The following is a 13,995-nucleotide window of genomic DNA, read 5'->3' as shown; positions in this document are numbered from 1 at the left end:
TCCAGCCTGGTGACAGAGCAAGACTCCATCAAAATAAAAATAAAATAAAATAAAATAAAATTTCCCAAAGAGCAGTGGTTTGACTGCTCATATAGAACCAGTGGTTCTTAGATTTTCCTATCTCATAGACCAGGAAAATTTGAAAAACTATTTGATGTCCAACCTAAGATGGCCAGCTTTTTATTTTGCCAAGTTACGGATGTTTTAAAAAGAAACATTACCATCTGTTACCACCAGCACTTCTAACACCAAGATAAGGTAAAAAGGTTATTCTTAGAACCCCAGCCGTTGCCAAGAAAGGACAGCTGGCAGCACGCCTCACAATGTATCCACACAGGGGTATTTCTGTCCTTGAATTTCTCACTTTGCCAGAAGTTGGCATTTGGGAACCACTTCTCCAGTTTGTCCATGCTGGCAGATAACTGATTTTATTCTTCTAGAATTGTTTTATTATTTTTTTGAGATGGAGTTTCACTCTTGTTGCCCAGGCTGGAGTGCAATGGCATGATCTTGGCCCACTGCAAACTCCACCTCCCAGGTTCAAGCAATTCTCCTGCGTCAGCCTCCCAAGTAGCTGGGATTACAGGCGCGTGCCACCATGCCCAACTAATTTTTGTATTTTTTTAGTAGAGATGGGGGTTTCACCATGTTGGTCAGGCTGATCTCGAACTCCTGACCTCAGGTGATCCACTCGCCTCAGCCTCCCAAAGTGCTGGGATTACAGGTGTGAACCAGCATGCTCGGTCTAGAATTGTTTTAGAATGTCCAATTTTTTGTTACCCTTCCTCACTCCATCAAAAATCTGAGTAGCTCCTAAAAGTATATATTTGTTTCATTTTCAATTTTATTTTCTAATGTATGTCCCAGGCCCAGTGCACGCACTGGCCTAGCCAGACTGAGCCAGGTGGGCTTGTCGGCCTTGCCCTTGAGGCACGTAGTGAGCCCGGAAGCAGTGAGGCTCTCAGCGTGGAGCTCAGTGAAGACAGCGGCAGTGGGGCATGTGACAGCATGGAAGGGGACCTTTTTGGCGGGGGCATGGGAGTGGAGGTCTCCCCTCTTAGACCTGAGGGAAAAGACTGAGAGCAAAGGCATGGGCCAGGCATGGTGGCTCACCCCTGTCATCCCACCACTTTGGGAGGCTAAAGTGGGATTGCTTGAAGTTACAAGTTCAAAACCAGCCTCGGCAGTATACTGAGACCCCCTTCTCTATAAAAACTTAAAAATCAGCCAGGCTCAGAGGTAGGCACCTGTAGTCCCAACTACTTGGGAGACTGAGGTGGAAGGATGGCTTGAGCCCAGGAGGTTGAAGCTGCAGTGAGCTATGATCGTGCCACTTCACTCCAGCCTGGATGACAAAGCACGAACCTGTCTTTAAAAAGAAAAGCACAGGCAGGAACAGGAAGTAACAAGAGAATAGTACAGTGATGCAGGGATAGGGAGGGGGCCACATTCCCAGAGTTCTGGGTCGGGGGTTCCAGCAGGAATTGTGGAGAAGTTGGGCTGGGGAGCAGGGGCAAGCCCCTAAAGTGGGGTCCTCAAAGATCCAGATCCCATGTGCCCATAAGCTGGGGGACAGCCCGTCAGCACTCTGAGGGCCCCCGACAAAGGCCACTCTGGCTTCTGTGGGCCCACAGCTCCTGGAGTGGATCCGGCGCACCATCCCCTGGCTGGAGGACCGTGTGCCCCAAAAGACTATCCAGGAGATGCAGCAGAAGCTGGAGGACTTCCGCGACTACCGGCGCGTGCACAAGCCACCCAAGGTGCAGGAGAAGTGCCAGCTGGAGATCAACTTCAACACGCTGCAGACCAAGCTGCGCCTCAGCAACCGGCCCGCCTTCATGCCCTCTGAGGGCAAGATGGTCTCGGTGAGCGCCAGGATTCACAGGGGAGCAGCTGTGAGGGGCAGAGGCAGCCCTAGTCCTGCCTGTGGGCTCACCGTTTGGCCAGCATAGTCTTTCCTAAGTTGTTGATGTCCTGTGGGACATGGCACGGCCTTTCGGATGCAAGGGTCAGGGAGGGGTGCATTTCACTTGACACTGTGCTCCCCTTTGGCCCTCACTGGGTATTTTACACCCAGGGTTTTATTATACCCACCCCAAATCCATGCCACGGGTTGTGTGGGTGTGGAGTGGTGTGAATTTGTCTGCTATGATGGCAGGACCGCCATGTGCTTGAGGCCCTTCATCAACAGAGGGGCAGTGCGCCCTGGACGGTTACCACTTCCCCATCTATGATATCCATTCATTCATACACTCACCCGTTCACACATTCATTTTGTTAATCCAGAATTGATTGTACCTGCCGAGTGCTGAGGGGCCCTGTGTTGGCATCCAGATATAACAGCAAAGTATGGCACAGACATGACCCCAGCCAAGCTCTGCCAACTTCCCATCAGCATCCCTTGGAGACATCCCCCTAGGTGCCCCTGCTTCCTTTTGATAGCCCTGCCTGCTCCTGCCCCGCCCCAGGACATCAACAACGGCTGGCAGCACTTGGAGCAGGCTGAGAAGGGCTACGAAGAGTGGTTGCTGAATGAGATCCGCAGGCTGGAGCGGCTCGACCACCTGGCAGAGAAGTTCCGGCAGAAGGCCTCCATCCACGAGGCCTGGACTGACGGTATGGCCCAGCCCTGCCCCACCCTGCGCAGCCCCGCTCCTGCGCTCCTCTCCTGTCTCTCAGGCACACATGAGGGTGCACACACAGCCCCCTGCCGCATTGGGTGTGTTTCTCAGGTCCCCTTTCTTGCTGCTTGGGAGCATGTGTGTGTGTCAGAAATGCTGCTTTAGAGCCAGGTGCAGTGGCTCACACCTGTAATCCTAACACTTTGTCAGGCCAAGGCAGGAGGATCACTTGAGCCTAGGAGTTTGAGACCAGCCTGGGCAACATAGCAAGACCCTGCCTATACAAAAAAAAATTTTAAATAACAAAATTAGTCAGGCACGGTGGTGCACACCTGTGGTCCCAGCTACTTAGGAGGCTGAGGTGGGAAGGGATCGATTGAGCCAGGGAGGTCAAAGCTACAGTGAGCCTTGATCGTACCACTGCACTCCAGCCTGGTGACAGAGCAAGACCTTGTCTCAAAAAAAAAAAGAAAGAAAGAAAGAAAGAAATGCTGCTTTGGGCCGGGCACGGTGGCTCAAGCCTGTAATCCCAGCACTTTGGGAGGCCGAGACGGGTGGATCACGAGGTCAGGAGATCGAGACCATCCTGGCTAACACGGTGAAACCCCGTCTCTACTAAAAAATACAAAAAACTAGCCCGGCGAGGTGGCGGGCGCCTGTAGTCCCAGCTACTCAGGAGGCTGAGGCAGGAGAATGGCGTGAACCTGGGAGGTGGAGCTTGTAGTGAGCTGAGATCCGGCCACTGCACTCCAGCCCGGGCGACAGAGCGAGACTCCGTTTCAAAAAAAAAAAAAAAAAGAAATGCTGCTTTGGGTTCCTCCAGCCCCAGGAAGCAGGGACCATTCAGGGGCCAGGTCCTCTTTGTTGCCCAGTCTGCCCTTGCCTCAGAGATTACTTACAGGTGGGCCCCTGTCAGTCATCCAGGAATACAGCCAAGCCCCCTCCAGCGCTTCAGGGAAGTGGCCTTATACCCATGCCTTTGTCACCTCTGCCCCTTTGTCACCTCTGCGTGTCTTCTTCCAGGGCGAGCGTGTGGGGCAGGCCTCTTCCATCCCCCGCACCGTGTGTTCAGAGTCGGCTCCCCTCTCCCACACCTCTGTGAGCGTGGACGGCAGGCTGGGGAGCCCGTGTTCACTGGCACGTCCCTTGGGCTAGGCAAGGGCCTGCCTCCTGGGCCTGCTGCGGGACCCGGACAGCAGACAGTGTTCACCCACTGCCTTTGGTCCACCCTTCAGTATGGCCCACCTGCTCACTCCTCCCACCTCCCATCTCTTCCCAGAGCCTCCTTCCCAGGCCTGGCTCCCCCTGCAGGAGCGCAGCTGCACTTTCTGTTCTCAGCAGCCCTGCAGCTCCCTGGCCCTTGGCTCCGGATATGGGATTCCATCACGTCCCTGGCCTTCCTTTGTGTCACGCCAAGGTTGAGATTCCAGATCCCAGGGGTCTGGAAGCCTTCAGAAAGCTGCCAGTGCCTGGGAGAGCCACAAGAGCCATCCATAGGACTCCTCTCCCGTTCTGGCCACCTCCTTCCCAGTGCTGTCTCCCGGGCGCTCCAGCTGCCATTCCGCCCAGCTGAGCCCTTCCTTGCGTTCCTCAGTGCAGTTTCTCACCCCTCCCCACCCTGGCTGCATGTGAGTATGCAGCTCCGCATGGCCCGCAGCCCTGGTCATGGCCCAGCTCGTGTCCTCCTCACAGGAGCTCAGCTCGCCATGCCCGCAACAGCTGCCAGCCCCAGAGCAGCCCAGCCCCTTTGCTGCCAGAAAAGAATGCAGATGAGAGTGGATAGTGAGGAGGAAGGAAGGGCCTGGCCAGGCCAAATGTCGAACTTCCCTCTTGCCTGGCAGAAAGGCACCAGTGTGAGGAGAGCGTGTTGGCACTGATGCCATCTTGTGTGGGTTGGTGGCCTCCATCCGTTCCCGGATTCACTCGTTCATTCAACAGACAGCTCAGGTGGCTCCAGCCGTCCTTATCCATGGAGGCCTGGGCATTGCCCTGTGGCTGAACCTTCTGGGGGTCTTTCTGCCCACCCTTCAACTCTTCAGTCCCTCTACAGGGCTCCGTGAGGCCCTGCAGATGGTTTCCTGCGGCTGAGGGGCTGGGTGGAGTGGCCCCACTGGCGTTCCACCCCTGGGAGAAGGGCTCTGGGGCAGCCTTCACCTGAGGTGTTTAGAAGCCAGTCAGTCTCCTGGCCAGGGCCCAGCTGGTTCAGTGGCCTCCACACATCCCTGCCCCACCCCTGCCTGGCTGGGCATCCACCCGGGTCTGCCCATGGCATCCGCCAGAACCCCCAGGCGGGCTGGACTGCTAATTCCCAAGACTCAGAGCCTGTGTCCTCTCAAGCAGCAGTTATGTGAAACAGGACGGGCAGGCCCTCCACACCCCGGGGTCTGGTCATAGCGGCCTCTTCCGCCCTGGGGTAGGTGGGCCACTTTCGCTCCGCGCCCCTCACCATCCCCCACAGCCCACAGCGGGAGGGTCGTCGTGGATGCTTCTCCAAGGGACTTGATTTCCTGGAAATACGACCAGCCCCCAGCAACCCCTTTTCCCCACTCCGGCTATCCCTTGGCCCGGATTCCAGGTAGCCGTGGCCATGGCCCGCTGCCCACATCCTCTCAGTGCACCTTGCCGGGACTCTGCTGAGGCAGAGGGAGATGTCACCTGCTGTTTCCGGTTCCCGCCCTTGGGAGAAAGCAATTGGAGAAGGGAACTGCAAGGCTGCCTTGTGGCTGAGCCTCCTGCCCCAGGGCTGCGCAGCAGTGCCAGTGGAGCCAGAATCTCTCAGGCCGCCCACCTCTTGCCCATCAGCGCCAGGGCCGATCCCGGGGGGAGGCTGGTAGGTGCCTGACAGATGAGACCGGGAGAGGCTGAGGTGACGCTGGTACTGGCTTCATGCCTGCTGTGCTTGAACACCACCTCACTGAAATTTGAGAATAGTTCCATGCCACATAGGTGCTGGGGCTGGCCCCATTTTACAGATGAAGGCACAGGCCCAGAGAGGCCCTGGTGGCTGCACTGGGCGGGCAACTTTCAGGTGCGCTGGGATAGAGCTGAGGGGATCTCTGCTACCACTCCGGGGAAGCCCAAGTTGGTGTCCCTGAGGCAGGGTCCCTGTAGGAGCTGGGGTGCAGCCACCTTCCCAGGCTGGCATTTTCCCTGCGGTTCCCTAAAGACCTTCACTTGCTTGCAGGGCTGCTTGAGCTTTGGTTCTAGGGTGTGTAATTAGCCAGGATCCGGGAGTAATAACAGTGTTCCTCCTTTCCTTCAAAGGGCCTGACGGTAGGCCCGCCCCACTGCACACAGGACACTTTAGGACAGCGTGGGGCACTTAGACGTGGGAGAGAACCGCCACCTGTGCGGGTGCAGGCTCAGGCTCCTAGAAGAAGCTGGTTCCAATGCTTCCCCTTCCCCAAGCCTGCTGGGACATGGGCTTTGACCCCGGGTGCTTCTCTGGATCAAAGCCCTCCAGAAACAGGTGCTACCTTTTCAAGCTGTGCTACCACGGCCCAATTAGTATGGTTTCCTACTAATAAAAGATGCTAAGTTTAGGACACACAGGTTGAGATGGAATCTCTTTCTCAGGCTCACCAACCCTGAAGTGTCCATCCAGGTCCATCCAGGTTACAGTTGGGCTTAAAGATCCCTAGAGGGTACAGAAAAAGGTTCTGGAAGTTTCCATGCCACCGTCAATGGTGTGGAAGGATGTAGGGTCCACAGTCTCTCTTTCCCTCCCTCTGCTTGGACAGCCACTCCAGACTCCTGCCCCCCAGAGCCACCGTGCTGTGGTCTTAAGTGCCTCTCTGCCCCCACCAGGGAAGGAAGCCATGCTGAAGCACCGGGACTATGAGACGGCCACACTGTCGGACATCAAAGCCCTCATTCGCAAGCACGAGGCCTTCGAGAGCGACCTGGCCGCGCACCAGGACCGCGTGGAGCAGATCGCCGCCATTGCCCAGGAGCTCAAGTACGTGCGGGCTCAGGACACTCCCATCACCTGGCTACCACCACAGCCTGCCCAGACCGGTGGTGGCAGCACGCTGAGGCCCAGCCTGCCTCAAGGCCTGGAATAGGGTCCCCAGTGCCCCAACTTCACCTCCTTCCAGAAGCCAGGGAAGGGCCTTACGGGATGAGGCCTTTTGCGCATCCTGTCTCAGCCCCAGATGGGATACCTGAAGGATCTGGATTCTCTAGCAGGAGGGAGGTGTCTGGCCCCTTGTCTTGATTCTTCAGGCTTTAGGGGTCCCTGGGGGTGCCACCTCTCCTGCTGGCCCCCTGATGGGATCGGCCCCGGCCTCGGTTGCTCCCGGCCGCAGCTCCCTGAGGGAGCCGGGCTGCACAGTGAGCCTATTGTTCTGCCCGGCCCCTTCCCTTTCTTGCTCAGAATACACTTATTGTAAGAGCTTCCAGGCGGCCAGGCTCCTTCTCCTCCCCACCCAGTCAGATAAACTTGTGTACACAATTAGTACGCTGAGGCTCGCGCTGGTGAATGGGGCCTTATTCCACCAGCGAGGCGGCCGGCAGCAGGGCGGGCCCAGGCAGCGGAGGCCCAGGCCATTACTTCATGGAAAATCCACAGGCCCTCGAGGGGCAGCAGGGCTCCCAAAATAGCTGTCTGCTCAAAAATAGGATCCTTGGCTATAACTGCTCTTTCCACTGACACCCCCACCCCACCACAGTCACCCCCAAATGTCTGCTTATTCCTATGAGTCCAAGGCCCGGCCCTGATGCCCAGTGGAGCCCCGTGCCGGGCAGAGCTGGTTTCCTCCCTGACTCACTACCCCCCACTGCCCGGGTGCTTTGAGGGTTCCCCATTGGCTCAGCCAGAGGCAGGAGTCCCATGGGGCTGTCACAGCACTGGAAACCACAGCTGCTTCTTTGGCACAGTTGGGGCACCTCAGGGGTCCTGCCACCACCACATCCAGGCCAAGGAGAGCAAGGCCACAGATGCAGCACCCTCAGGGGTGTGGGGGTGGGACACAGGCAGCTTCCTCAGTGATGGGGGCGCCCCTAGAACCTCGTAGGAAACAGACTTGAAATAAACCCTAGGCCTGCCCCCTTCTCAGGCCCTGGGCAATGCCATGTGAAACCCATTACTCTGCTCAGGAATAGGCAGTCCCTGAAGCAGCTTTCTGGACGGTAGCCCTGGAGGAACAGAAGGGAGGGCTGTCCGGGTCCTGTCTGTTCTGCTGCGGGGGAAGTACAGAGGCCTGTGGACCGTCCAGGATGAGCCGGATGGGCAGCCCTGCTGAGCGCTGATTAATGGCGACAGCAAAAACTCACTGAGCTCTCAGGGCTTCATGTGTACCAGCTCATTTACTCCCCACAGCAACTGTGTCACTGAGGGAACCAAGGCACGGAGAGGCCAACAGGTCTGCCCAGGATCACACAGCAATGGAGTGGTTGAGATGGGAATGGCGCCCAGGCCCCCAGCCCTACTGTGGAGCATGGCCTCAGCCCCTGTCTGCTGTCTGTGGCTGGCTCACCTGGTCCCCATGTCCTGTTCCTCCCCAGAGTCGTTCCCTGCCCCCTACCCCTCCTCAGGCCCCAAGGCCTGGTTGAAGGGCCACACTCTTAGCTGATAGTGGCAGAATGAGTAAGGGATGGGTGAGCAGGAGGAAGCCCCTTCCCTGCTCAGGCCTGGTAATTACCTGTTAACCAGCCCTGTTATCACCCCTTCCCTTCTACCCTGGGGGTACCCTGGGCCAGAATCAAGCGGTGATTGATTGGTTGTTGATATCCTGGAATGTTGACTGCCCTGACACTCCGGCCTGGGAATCCTGGGGGTAGATGGGTCCAAGCCGCCCACCAGTTGTCCCTGCCGGGCCTCATTGCTCTCTGCCTGGCCCGCAGCGAGCTGGATTACTACGACTCCCACAATGTCAACACCCGGTGCCAGAAGATCTGCGACCAGTGGGACGCCCTCGGCTCTCTGACCCACAGTCGCAGGGAAGCCCTGGAGGTGAGGAGGGGGTGACATCACCCATGGAGCTCTGTGCCCCTGCTGCCCTGGGGCTGGTGGTGTAGTAGTGTCCAGACCCGTGAGCTCCCCGCGACTCCCACAGAGAGGATGTTCTCTGACTCCTCAGGGCCCTCCAGGCCCCTCCCCGCCCTCCTGCTCACATATTGACTTGCCTTCCCTCTGTTCCTGCCCCCTTCCCTCCCATACACCAGAAAACAGAGAAGCAGCTGGAGGCCATCGACCAGCTGCACCTGGAGTACGCCAAGCGCGCGGCCCCCTTCAACAACTGGATGGAGAGCGCCATGGAGGACCTCCAGGACATGTTCATCGTCCACACCATCGAGGAGATTGAGGTCCGCGCCCCCCAGCCCCCCATCTTCCCAAGAGCCTCTGCGGGGCTGGGCCGCCCCCTCACTCCAGCTCCTCCCCCAGGGCCTGATCTCAGCCCATGACCAGTTCAAGTCCACCTTGCCGGACGCCGACAGGGAGCGCGAGGCCATCCTGGCCATCCACAAGGAGGCCCAGAGGATCGCTGAGAGCAACCACATCAAGCTGTCGGGCAGCAACCCCTACACCACTGTCACCCCGCAGATCATCAACTCCAAGTGGGAGAAGGTGGGCCGGGGCCGTCGGAGGGGCTGGGGGCAGGACGGCGGGACTGGGGGCCACCTTCCTGACCTCTCCTGCGCCCCGTCCCCTCTGCCAGGTGCAGCAGCTGGTGCCAAAACGGGACCACGCCCTCCTGGAGGAGCAGAGCAAGCAGCAGTCCAACGAGCACCTGCGCCGCCAGTTTGCCAGCCAGGCCAACGTCGTGGGGCCCTGGATCCAGACCAAGATGGAGGTGAGGCGCGACTGAGCCCCGCAGAGCTGAGAAGGTTCCAAGGGAGCTCCCGCAGTGAGGGGCTCCCCGGCCAGCCCAGGGCCTGCAGACTGAGGCACCTCGCAGAGCAGGTCCCAACTGTCACCACCCAGGGGCCATGATCACCCTGCGGGGTTAGGAGAGTCCACAGAGCTTGAGCCTGGAATCCTAGCACCTGGGGAGGCTGAGGCAGGCGGATTGCTTGAGCCCAGGCGTTCGAGACCAGCCTGGGCAACATAGTGAGACCCCCAACTCTACAAAAAATACCAAAATTAGCTGGGCGTGGTGGTGCACAGCCCAAGAAGGTCAAGGCTGCTGTGAGCTATGATCATGCCACTGCACTTCAGCCTGACAGTGAGACCCTGTCTCAAAAACGAAAGTGGCAGTGCCCTCCAGAGAGGAACTTGGCTAAGGAGTCGACTGGAGGTGGGTTTGATCCCCGAATGCCCTGGCCTGATGATTGTGAGACTCAGGCACTATTGAACCTCTGCTCCTGTCCTCCTAGCTCTAAAATGGGGATGAAAACAGTTACTTTATTCTTTCAACAAATGCTTTTTGCACCGACCAACCAGCCACATGAGTGCTGTCATTCTGATAGCAGCTCTGGCCACCACTCACTGAGTACTCACGGCGTGCTAGGCAACCAGGCTGGCAGCAGGTGACCTCATTTAAACCCAGCAAGTCTGAGAGGGGGTCTGGGTGCCAGGCAGGCCAGCCCTGAGGTTCATGCCATCCACGCAGCATGTGGACTTGTGGGTGCCGAGAAATGGAGTGTCCGAGGTCAGGAGCTGCGGCCAGGCCAGGGTTCAGATCCCAACTCTGCCTCTAACTGCACTGAGCTGTCCTCTGTGAGCCTCGGTTTCTACCTCTGCAGTCAAGGCTTGCCACAGCCCTGGCCTCACAAAGAGGTCAAGGGTAAAATGAAGTTGGGCACGGGGAGTGCTTGGCAGAGAAAGCCTCCCTGTCATAGTCATAGCTGCTTTAACACGAGAGGGCAGGACCGGAGGGGACAGTTGTGAGCAGTGGGCCTTCCTTCCCAGGGACCCACAGGCCAAAGCCCCAGGCCAGAGGGGCCCCAGGGGAGATGCAGGCCAACAGCGCGAGTGGGCTTCTCCAGGTGGTCAGTGGTGGCAGGCCCACCAGCCTCACCCCACTGCCTGCACCCCCATAGGAGATCGGGCGCATCTCCATTGAGATGAACGGGACCCTGGAGGACCAGCTGAGCCACCTGAAGCAGTATGAACGCAGCATCGTGGACTACAAGCCCAACCTGGACCTGCTGGAGCAGCAGCACCAGCTCATCCAGGAGGCCCTCATCTTCGACAACAAGCACACCAACTACACCATGGAGGTACGCGGCCACCCCGCCTGCTGGCCCTTCCACCAGCATGGCCGGCTTCCTCACTGGAAATGGCTCGGGCCAGTGAGAAGATAGCTGTCTGCTGTCTGTTGTTTTTCACTCTGTTTAAAAATTATTGAAGAGACCAGCACTTTGGGAGGCCAAGGTGGGAGGATGGCCTAAGCCCAGGAGTTTAAGACCAGCCTGGGCAACATAGCAAGACCCTGTCTCTACAAAAAATGAAACTATTAGATGGTGGTACATGCCTATAGTCCCAGCTCCCCAGGAGGTTGAGGTGGGCAGATTGCTTGAGCCAGGGAGGCAGAGGTTGAGGTGAGCCGAGGTCGTACCAACACACTTCAGTCTGGGTGACAGAGCCAGACTCTGTCTCAAAAAATGAAAAAAGATTCAAAAGACTAAATCAAAATGTTCAGACATTTCTTAAAAATTACACTTTCCCTAACACTGCTCTCATCACCATGACAATGCCCCTCACAGGACAAGCTGGTCCAGGAGCCCACAGAGGGCACCGTTTGCCCTGTGGCCTCAGCAGTATCAGCCTTGCTCAGGGTCAGAGCCTGCCACTGGCTAACACGCCAGGAACGTTGCAAGCTGGTCACTGTCATATTGGTAGCTTGAGAAGCCAAAAGATTGGACACTCTTGATTCATCCCATACAGGTCCACAGATGCCTCAAACCAGAGTTGGCTTATTTTTTTCCCCTGAGAGCCAGTGGTGAGACATTGACCAGACTGTCCAAACAGTCTCCACAGGGATCCCAGCACAAGAGTCACGGGTGCTTGCCCTTCTGCTGCCCCTGTAGCTGGGAAACACACTTACTGTGGAGACATAAGCCTCGTGGCAGAGGCAGCAGGGAGGCACCACGGCCCATGTCCTCCGGGAGGTGTACAGGAGAGCAAGGGCTTTCCCCAGGGCAGGCTCCCGAGGACATCCCACCACAGTGAGGACAGTTCACAGCGCCCAGCCCACAGTCACACCCCTGTCTTCCCGCAGCACATTCGCGTGGGCTGGGAGCAGCTGCTCACCACCATTGCCCGCACCATCAACGAGGTGGAGAACCAGATCCTCACCCGCGACGCCAAGGGCATCAGCCAGGAGCAGATGCAGGAGTTCCGGGCGTCCTTCAACCACTTCGACAAGGTGAGCAGCCTGCCGCTGCCTCGGCCTCTCCCTTCCCGCCGTTGCCGTCCCAGCCCGCCCCCTCGTCTCTGCATCTGTCCGTCCTTTCCCATCACAGTTGCTGAGCGTCGGTCGCCACTCTCAGGGCCAGCAGGGCCCTGCCACTGTCAGGGTGTGGCCGTGTGGCACCGAGACCCCAGCCCGGGCCACTTCACACACACAGGCAGGGGGCCAGATGTCCCAAGTCCTGCCCTCTGGGGTGGCATCCTCACCACCCCTGGGGAAGATGAAGTCTCAGCACACCCAGGCTTTGCAACCTGGTCGGTGAACCTGGACACAGACACCCTGCACGGTGCTTTTAGAATTCAGATTTGGTCCGGCAGCCTCATCAGAGGGGCCCTGAGCGCCAGTTTGCTGCCATCCCCAGCCCACCCTGCCAGGCTGACAGACTGAGGAGTGTGCAGCCTCAGCTCTGCACCTGGTGTCCCCAGGATGGGGTGCAGTCCCTTCTGTCTCACTCCAAATCCCAAAGGCAGGGAGGGCCCCTCTACCTCCTATCCTCCTGGAGGACAGCCCCTCCAGTCCTGGGACTTGTCCTCAATTCTGTAGCATCCAGCTGCCACCCCTGCTGTGGGCAGAGAGGTATGAGAGGCCTCTGCCTGCCTTTGAGCTTCCAAGGTTGGGGGCAGGATGAAAGGGGCCCGCGCCGCCCCCTGCCCCATGTGTCCCTGGCCATCTCCTTGTCCATGTCACCTCTAACTCTGTGTTTCCCTTCCCTACGTGTCCCTTCCCCCTGCCCTCTGCATGTGACCCCGATCCCTCATCCTGGTTTCCACGCCCGCCGCCCCTCCCGCACACCTGCCTTCGGATGGGCCCGGCAGGACCATGGCGGGGCGCTGGGGCCCGAGGAGTTCAAGGCCTGCCTCATCAGCCTGGGCTACGACGTGGAGAACGACCGGCAGGTACCGCACCCTGGGCCCCAGTGGACCGTGGCATTAACTGCTTTCTCTCTCTCTCTCCTTCTCTCTTTCTCCCCTTGCCATCCCACCCCTGCCATCCTGTGTGCCATCTCACGGCTCTCTTGCCTCCCTGCCCGCATCTCCCTGGACACCTTCCCTCTTACCTGGTCTCTTGGGGCCGCTGTCTCCCTGCTCCCCGCCACTGTCCTGTCTGCCCGCTGTGCACATGGGGCGGTCCCTCTTGCCTACTCTGGGCCCGGCCTCCTCTGCTATGCCTGCGTCCTCGGAGCAGAAGCAGACAGGCAGCATGGACTCCGATGACTTCAGGGCTCTGCTTATCTCCACAGGATACAGCCTGGTATGCAGCTCTGTCTCCCCAGCCGCCCGCTCCTCCTCCTCCTCCCCTACCTCTCCCCCTCACCGCCTCCAGAGCTTCCTCGTCCTCGGGGACACTCCTCCGCCCGAGCAGCGCAGCCGTGCCTGCCTCTTCCTCTGCTGCACCTGCCGGGGTGGGGTCCCTCCGATGACTTCCCAGCCCCCCTTCTTCCCTAGAAGTCTCCAGAGAGAGGGGGCAGCTCTCCCACTCTCTCTCCCTGTTTTCTTTCTCTTTCTCTTTCTCTCTTTCTTCCCCACCCTCCAGAGCTAACTCGTGAGCCTGGGCTGAGGGCAGTAGACCCCAGTTCCCTGCTGTCGGAGACCACAGGAGGGGAGGGTGCAGAGAGGCCCTGCTCCCCAGCCTGGGGCACTGGGGGCTTGGGGCTCTGGGGCAGCCGGAGCAGTGGCAGGCTCTGCTTGGGGCCAAAGCCAGTGGAGCAGGTGGGGAACAGGGTGGACGCACATGCGGGTTGGGCCCTGCTCTCAGCTGTTTCCCTGGAGACCCCACCAGTGTGGGCCTGGCTGCCCCTACCCCACTCAATGTTGCGTGTCCCCCACCCCGCCCCCTCCTTGTAGGGTGAGGCCGAGTTCAACCGCATCATGAGCCTGGTTGACCCCAACCACAGCGGCCTTGTGACCTTCCAAGCCTTCATCGACTTCATGTCTCGGGAGACCACCGACACCGACACGGCCGACCAGGTCATCGCCTCCTTCAAGGTCCTGGCAGGGGACAAGGTGAGCGAGACCCCT

At 58.7% G+C, this 13,995-nt stretch overlaps 1 protein-coding gene across 4 annotated transcripts in view; it reads left to right on the top strand.

The window, feature by feature from the left end:
• ACTN4 (actinin alpha 4) overlaps nucleotides 1–13,995 on the top strand; it is an 83,547-nt gene that overhangs the window by 68,187 nt on the left and 1,365 nt on the right. For 2 of the 4 annotated variants that reach the window (XM_007996713.3, XM_007996712.3), the window contains exons 10-20: nucleotides 1,635–1,865; nucleotides 2,469–2,616; nucleotides 6,429–6,579; nucleotides 8,466–8,574; nucleotides 8,787–8,927; nucleotides 9,007–9,189; nucleotides 9,281–9,415; nucleotides 10,605–10,784; nucleotides 11,786–11,932; nucleotides 12,793–12,873; nucleotides 13,822–13,980. In XM_007996713.3, coding sequence (XP_007994904.1) covers nucleotides 1,635–1,865; nucleotides 2,469–2,616; nucleotides 6,429–6,579; nucleotides 8,466–8,574; nucleotides 8,787–8,927; nucleotides 9,007–9,189; nucleotides 9,281–9,415; nucleotides 10,605–10,784; nucleotides 11,786–11,932; nucleotides 12,793–12,873; nucleotides 13,822–13,980 — 1,665 coding nt within the window. Of the gene's footprint in view, nucleotides 1–1,634; nucleotides 1,866–2,468; nucleotides 2,617–6,428; nucleotides 6,580–8,465; nucleotides 8,575–8,786; nucleotides 8,928–9,006; nucleotides 9,190–9,280; nucleotides 9,416–10,604; nucleotides 10,785–11,785; nucleotides 11,933–12,792; nucleotides 12,874–13,162; nucleotides 13,229–13,821; nucleotides 13,981–13,995 lie in introns of all 4 variants that reach the window. The other 2 variants (XM_007996717.3, XM_007996715.3) reach the window with 2 other exon arrangements.

This window comes from Chlorocebus sabaeus, chromosome 6, assembly GCF_047675955.1.
Source record: "Chlorocebus sabaeus isolate Y175 chromosome 6, mChlSab1.0.hap1, whole genome shotgun sequence".
NCBI classification, from domain to species: Eukaryota; Metazoa; Chordata; class Mammalia; order Primates; family Cercopithecidae; genus Chlorocebus; species Chlorocebus sabaeus.
This window is presented reverse-complemented; position numbering and strand designations above follow the sequence as displayed.